Source organism: Gaeumannomyces tritici (assembly GCF_000145635.1).
Source record: "Gaeumannomyces tritici R3-111a-1 unplaced genomic scaffold supercont2.4, whole genome shotgun sequence".
Lineage (NCBI taxonomy): Eukaryota > Fungi > Ascomycota > Sordariomycetes > Magnaporthales > Magnaporthaceae > Gaeumannomyces > Gaeumannomyces tritici.
In genome coordinates, this window is record NW_008804548.1 from 4,161,100 (window position 1) to 4,167,415 (window position 6,316).

Here is a 6,316-nt window from a genome sequence, read left to right on the forward strand (position 1 = left end):
GGGCCCGAAAGTCATAGCCACTCCACAGAAACGCGATATGCACAGCCGCGGTAGTGTAGTGGTAAGCACATCAGGTTTTGATCGATTTCTTTCGGTTCCTGAGAACCCAGGTTCGAACCCTGGCCATGGCTTAATCCGCACTTTTGATTTTTGCAGACCAGCTGTCGCGCTCGTCGACATCCCGCACGGCGTCTGTCGGCTGGGGGTCGCCTTTTGCTTTTTCTTTTTGGATTCTCCTTACCCGCTGTTTCGGGCGTGTGGATTGAACAAATACCCTCCTCAAGGCGAGGGCGTTAGGACAGGGACTTTGCACAATCATATCATAGTCACAGAGTGCACTCAACATTCAAGACACACGGGGAATGACATGAGGGCACAAAGTTTGCTGGGCGTTAGCAGGCATGGCCATGCGCCGTGCAAACTCGCCCGCTTCTCATCTAGCACAAACAACTCAGCCCGCCCTCGCGACGACGCGCGCGTCACGTCTGAGGCGTCTGGAGCCGTACTTACTATCACCTACCTCCCCACTTCCCGAGTGGCTTGGGGGGCCAATGCTCCTTGTTGGGAGGAGCCCTGCTCCTCTGCTCGAAACTGTTCCAGGGGGGCTGGCCCCGTCAGTGTGTATTAATCTTGTCGATTCATCAGCCAGGTCTGAGGCATGGCTGTTGCGCGGCGGCCTCGCAGCCTCGCGCCTCATCTCTTCGTTCTCTCGTCTCAGCCGATCGCATTCTAGCAGGGAATTCGCCAGTTCTAGCATGATCTTCCTGTAGTTTTGCTCCAGGGCCGCAGCGTTTCGGACGTGCTCGGCGGAGATATACTCGAGATTCCCATAATCTTGCCTGAGGCTTTCATAATCTTGCTTGAGGGCCTCCATAGTCTGCTGCAGTTGGCCAACGAGCTCCTGGAAGTGCCGCAAGTACCTTGCGTTGTGTTCTACGTTAGCCCTGAAGTTGGGATCCAGGCCCCGTTGTTGCCACTTGAGTGTCTCGGCGTCGCACTCGGGCGCGACAGGCTCGGCGTCGCACTCGGGCTCGACAGACTCGGTCGGTTGGTATCCGTCAACCAATTCGCTCAGCCGGGCCTTCGTCTCGGGGCTAAACACCATGCCGTGGCGCTTGGACGGATTGACGGCGGCGGGGGTCTCTGAGGGAGGCGAACCGACGTCAGCGTCTGAAGCCGAATCGATGGCGGCGTTGCTTGGAGGATAAGGCTCGCTGTGGAGCAGCTTGGCGCCAGCCATGGCGAAAGGGCCGGGCGACGGCATATCACCAAGTGACACCGAGGGACTTGAAGAGTTAGTAGACTCGGTATCGTACCACCACTGCCGGAATTTTTGCAAGCACCGCTGGCGCTGTCCTGCGTGCTCAGCACCTTCAACCCCTTGAATTTTCGTCAGCTTCATTCTGCTGGCTGGATGCAATGACAGATGAACGCGGCTGAAAAGGTGATGGGGCTCCGGTAGATGGTGAGTTTGGCTGCAAAGCTGATAGGAATTCCGGCAGGAAGCTAGCCTCGGCAGTAGATCAGCGTCAGAATTTATACCAGCGAGAGGAGGTCTTGGGTTTTGAGGGATTGGCAGGTTCCGTAACTAGTGGGCAGCCACCATTGTGCTAAAACTTGAGTCTTTGTGGATGGTCTCGACGCTTTGTGTTCGTATCTTGTCCACGTAGCTCGACCCGACAACCGGATTGACATGAACAATGGGGAATCGAACATGGAGCAAGCTAATGGCATTGAGATAGCTAATGGGATAGCTAATGAAATTGAGCTAGCTTATTCCTTATCCACCATGAGATCGGCAGGTAGAGCGAATAATCTGAAATTGTTCGTGTAGCGACTGGAGAATCCTCATCAACTGCGAGGTCTTGTATGTGGTAACTTGGCAATCCTTTCCCACTGCGATGTCAGGTCCGGTGCCCTTCACACTCCGAACCTTCACCGTGGTCTATATCGAGCGATTATGGAGCAAAGACAGGTGCTGTATGGTGTTGTGCAACTTGCATCTGGTCAGCGGGCAACTTGACATAGCAAACAATGAAGAGAGCTAGGGTGACACTCACGCCTGGGCCCTAGATTTGAGACTGCGATACTTCCCCTTACCTGGCCTCCGGGCCTCTGGTTGTTGAGTCCGTAGCCGGCGCCGATTCCGGAGGGAGCATGATGGGTAAAGCCGCGGGAATCATCGAACCGTTGCCCACTATTGTGAAGCTGGGAGCTACTGCCCGTGAAAGCTGGCACAGCAGAAAATCCGATACCAGACCTGTCATTCATAGTAGTGCGGTCCATAGGGGTCGCGGCAAGTCCTATCAGGTTGTGAGTATCTATAGATACTGGAAAAAGACCAAGGGGGCGACCAACCTTGAGTGCGCCTGGGCGGTTGGTCACTGAACTGAGGGACACCGAGGTGCCGGGGCGAAACTTTGCAAAGGCCCGGGTGCATGGACGGGTGTGATCTGTTCTCGCGGCGTCCAGCATTGTGGTAGCCTGGCTCTGTCTGCTTGGGGTAAAAGGCAGACAACGTGCGGCTTGCCAGCGGAGCCGGGCCGGTGACAGCAGCGCGGTCGAGACCCAAGTCCGCAGCCTCGCTAGCAGCGTCATGAAGCTGGTCGAGCCTTGCCCTTCGTTTGAGTCCAGCATAGAGCTCTTGCGACTGCATAAGCTTCTTGGTTTTCTCCTTGAGCATGGTCGCTAGCCCTTCGCTCTTTTGCCGCACGCTGTCTCGTTCCGCTGTCATGGCTGCCATGGCGTTTAGCTTTTGCATTTTGCACGGAAGCGGATGGATGGGCCTACCTTTGAGGCTCTCGAAAAGCCTTTGTATTTCTCGGTCCTTTTCCCTCGTAACCTCCTCCAGCTCGTCTCTGGACTCCGTGCACCTGTCATACAAGCGTTCCGACATGTAGCGATGGTAGGCTCTGGGCTAAAACTTAGTGACGGATCTCTACAGACAACTGGGCGGGACATGACTATGCCGAACGTTTCCTGCGCCATCTGGTACTCCCAGAAGTAGAGGGCCGATGTGACGCAGTCAATCATGGCAGCTGGGCTCAGGCCTCTGAGAAGGATGGCCTTGTCGTCGTCGGTCGGCTTGAGGTTGACGACGCTGACAAGTTCCGGAGTAGCCCGACAAGCTGGGCATGGCCCAATATGCTGGTTTTCTTGTGTCCACAGGCCGCAGCCTTGGGCGCAGCCCAGGCAAAAGACATGGCTGTGGGCCAACACGAAGCACTCGGTCAGCTACTGACGCAGAGGAAGTCGGGGGCCGTTCTTGGACCTACAGGCAGCTGGTGACAAGGGCTCTGCCCTCAAGGTCGATTCTGCATGCCGGCGCGTTGCACTTGAGGGTAGACTCCATAGCGGGCTGGCGGTGCTGCGCGTTGAGATTGCGTGCGAGGAGGTGGCGAGAAGGGAAAGCTAGCACAGCCAGGGGGCGTGTAAGTCGTTGAACAATTGATCACGAAGTTGGTCACTTGGTTGATTGCGGCGACGCTAGACACGCCATTTTCAGCCAACGTTGTTTGGATTGATGCAAGTCTAGATTCTCTGCCCAGCTCGAGTCTGCGCGCACTTCCAACGCATGGCGTCGTCGCCGGGCTGTTGTTCTGCGAGGAAGCAGCGCCTGGCAGTTGGGACCTCCAGCGCCATGTTGGGAAGGACCAAACAGGATGCAACGTGTGCACAGATGGTCCGTGCACAAGCCCAAATCTGGAGACGTGTGGGGGTTGCAACTCGCCGGCGCCCGTCCCAGGCAAGACCCCTCCAGCCACCAACAGCCACTGCGACTGCCATCAGGCAGGCTCAACGGGAAAGCTGAGCTGCAGCTGAGAAGCGCGATTCCCGACACGTCTGTCGCAAGGCCTCCCCTCATTCTCGACCTCCGCCTCGGCCTGCTTTTCGCCCCTCGATATACCCGCCGTGTCCAAGCGTCCAGACCTGCCGATTCATTTTATTTCACCATGACGGAAGTCGTGGCCGGCCAGACCCCACCGGCCCTCCATCGACCGTCGGAAAAGGAAAAGAAGTACGACAGGCAGCTGCGCCTGTGGGCGGCCAGCGGCCAGGCGGCGCTCGAGTCGGCGAACCTGCTGCTGGTGAACTCGGGTAGCGGCACCGTTGGCGTCGAGACGCTTAAGAATCTGGTGCTGCCGGGTAAGTCCATCCTGGCGGCGTCCTGTTTGGCTGGCCTGGGGGCTAACGGCGTCTCCTTGAACGGCACCAGGCATCGGACGCTTCACCATCTTCGACGAGGCTACAGTCTGCGAGGCCGATCTGGGAGTCAACTTCTTCCTAGACGAGGACTCGATAGGGAAACCCAGGGCACAGTGCTGCGCGGAGCTGCTGGTGGAGCTGAATCCAGAGGTCCAAGGCGAATGGCAGCCAAATCACGAGGTATGGCACAGCGGGCGGAAACAAGGGAACGTTTTCCCGGCGAGCGACCCGACTAGGCGCTGCCTCATCTCGCGTGGAAAATGCCGTCTGACGCGCGTTCTCTCCGCCACAGGCCGGCCCCCTTGGCCTTGAGCAGCTTCTTGGGCAAGCCTCGCCGGCTTATTCCCTGATCATCTACTCGCACCCCATCTCGAAGAGCGACAGGGATCTCGTCAAGTCCTACGGCCGCCAGCACGGCACGCCGCTGGTAGCCGTACACTCGGCCGGGCTGTACTCGTATTTCCGGGTGGAGCTGCCTGGAACTTTCCCCATCGTCGACACCCACCCAGACGAGACGGCGACGACGGATCTGCGCCTGCTAGGGCCCTGGCCAGAGCTAGTGGACTTCGCCAAGGGCATGACTGCAGATATTGACGGCCTGGACAACCACCAGCATGGTCACCTGCCGTACGTGGTGATATTGCTCTACTATCTCGAGCAGTGGAAGGAGAGCTACGATGGGCGCTACCCCTCGACATATGCGGAGAAGACGGCCTTCAGGAAGATTGTGTCCGAGGCGCAGAGGAGAGACAACGCAGAGGGCGGGGAGGAGAATTTTGACGAAGCAGTGGCGGCGGTCCTGAAGACCATCTCGCCACCCTCGCTTCCGTCAGGACTAAAGGAAGTGTTCAAGTACCTGGATACCCACAAGGTAGGTTCTCGCCCCCGCCCCCGCCCAGACTGACCTAGCGCGGCCTTGGATCGGTGCGTGGCTAACGAGATTGTGTTCAGGATGCGGCCAAGGGCAGTTTCTGGGTCATCGCGGCGGCTGTGGGGGCGTTCTGGGAGAAACACCAGTGCCTGCCGGTGCCAGGGAAGGTACCCGACATGAAGGCACAGTCGAGCGTCTACATCCAGCTTCAGAACATCTACAAGGCAAAGGCGCGTCGGGATGTTGCTGAGGTGCTCGAGACGGTCCGATCGTCGCCAGGCGGTGGTGGGATCGAGCCTGCCGAGGTGGAGCTGTTCTGCAAGAACGCTGCGTTTGTCAAGCTCATCAACGCAACCGAGACTGGGCCCAGCGCTGATCGGCTGGCCTCGGTCGTAGGTAAGTCACATCCACCCATGCATCCCTTGCTGCTGCCCCGGTCGGGTCACCGCGGCTTGCCACCGGGACTTGGGGGTATATATATTAAAACGTTGCCACAGCGGCCGAACTGGCGAATGACGCGAACGCAGAGGCCATGATGATGCCCCTGTCGCTGGTCCCCATCTATATGGCCTTGTCTGCCACCGCAGATGACCCCGCTGCCACGGCCGAGGACATCATGGGGACCATGAGGGATATGGTGCCCAGTGCCGCCTCAAACGATCGGCTAGTGAAAGCGGCCGAGGAGGTGGCCAGGGCCAGTGGCGGCGAGCTCCACAACATCTCGGCTCTGACGGGCGGCATGGTGGCCCAGGAGGTGATCAAGATCATCACAAAGCAGTACACACCCGTCGACAACACATGCATATTCGACGGTATCGGCAGCCGGTGCCAGACTCTGCGTCTATGATGTGGCGTGGCATCCGGATGCTTGGAAGAATAGGAAGAACAGGATGGCAACCGCAGAGGGAGCCATCTGACGTACGCACGCCTCAAGCTCGCTGGATAAACCGGCCGGCGAAGCCGCCAGCAAGAGACGTTGGCCTGACTTGGCCGGGTCGTAATTGAAGGGGCCTCCTGGGTGGATAGCATTGTTGCAATCTGGCTGAGGGGGACGACGGCACTAGCCTTGCGGATCCGGGTTTGGTATGCTGCGCCAGGCCACCCCATTTCTGAATTTCTGCGGGGAGCCAGGCAGCCAAGGGGAGGGCAAGTTTGGAGTAGCCGGCCAGCGGGTGTGTGTGTGTGTGTGTGTGTGTGTGTGTGTGTGTGTGTTGGTGGTCGTTCCGTTTTGGAGCGAGG

At 58.4% G+C, this 6,316-nt stretch overlaps 3 protein-coding genes and 1 non-coding gene across 4 annotated transcripts; 2 read left to right on the top strand and 2 right to left on the bottom strand.

Moving 5' to 3' along the window:
* Window positions 1-44: 44 nt before the first annotated feature.
* Window positions 45-131, top strand: GGTG_20175. The gene has a single exon. It is a non-coding gene; the product is annotated as a tRNA-Gln (tRNA).
* Window positions 132-451: 320 nt separating this feature from the next.
* Window positions 452-1,240, bottom strand: GGTG_08804 (hypothetical protein; the record flags this gene model as incomplete). Its single annotated transcript, XM_009226646.1, has 1 exon — window positions 452-1,240. One exon carries the CDS (start codon window positions 1,238-1,240, stop codon window positions 452-454), a length of 789 nt encoding a protein of 262 aa, XP_009224910.1.
* A 477-nt stretch (window positions 1,241-1,717) lies between these two features.
* On the bottom strand, window positions 1,718-3,607 carry GGTG_08805 (hypothetical protein). The gene is made up of 5 exons (XM_009226647.1): window positions 3,276-3,607; window positions 2,791-3,205; window positions 2,359-2,736; window positions 2,061-2,303; window positions 1,718-1,978 (listed from the first exon to the last, which is right to left on the bottom strand). Exons 2-5 carry the CDS (start codon window positions 2,894-2,896, stop codon window positions 1,959-1,961), a joined length of 747 nt encoding a protein of 248 aa, XP_009224911.1. The 5' UTR covers window positions 2,897-3,205; window positions 3,276-3,607; the 3' UTR covers window positions 1,718-1,958.
* Window positions 3,608-3,953: 346 nt separating this feature from the next.
* Window positions 3,954-5,924, top strand: GGTG_08806 (hypothetical protein; the record flags this gene model as incomplete). Its single annotated transcript, XM_009226648.1, has 5 exons — window positions 3,954-4,146; window positions 4,217-4,386; window positions 4,499-5,077; window positions 5,158-5,473; window positions 5,575-5,924. 5 exons carry the CDS (start codon window positions 3,954-3,956, stop codon window positions 5,922-5,924), a joined length of 1,608 nt encoding a protein of 535 aa, XP_009224912.1.
* Window positions 5,925-6,316: the final 392 nt, after the last annotated feature.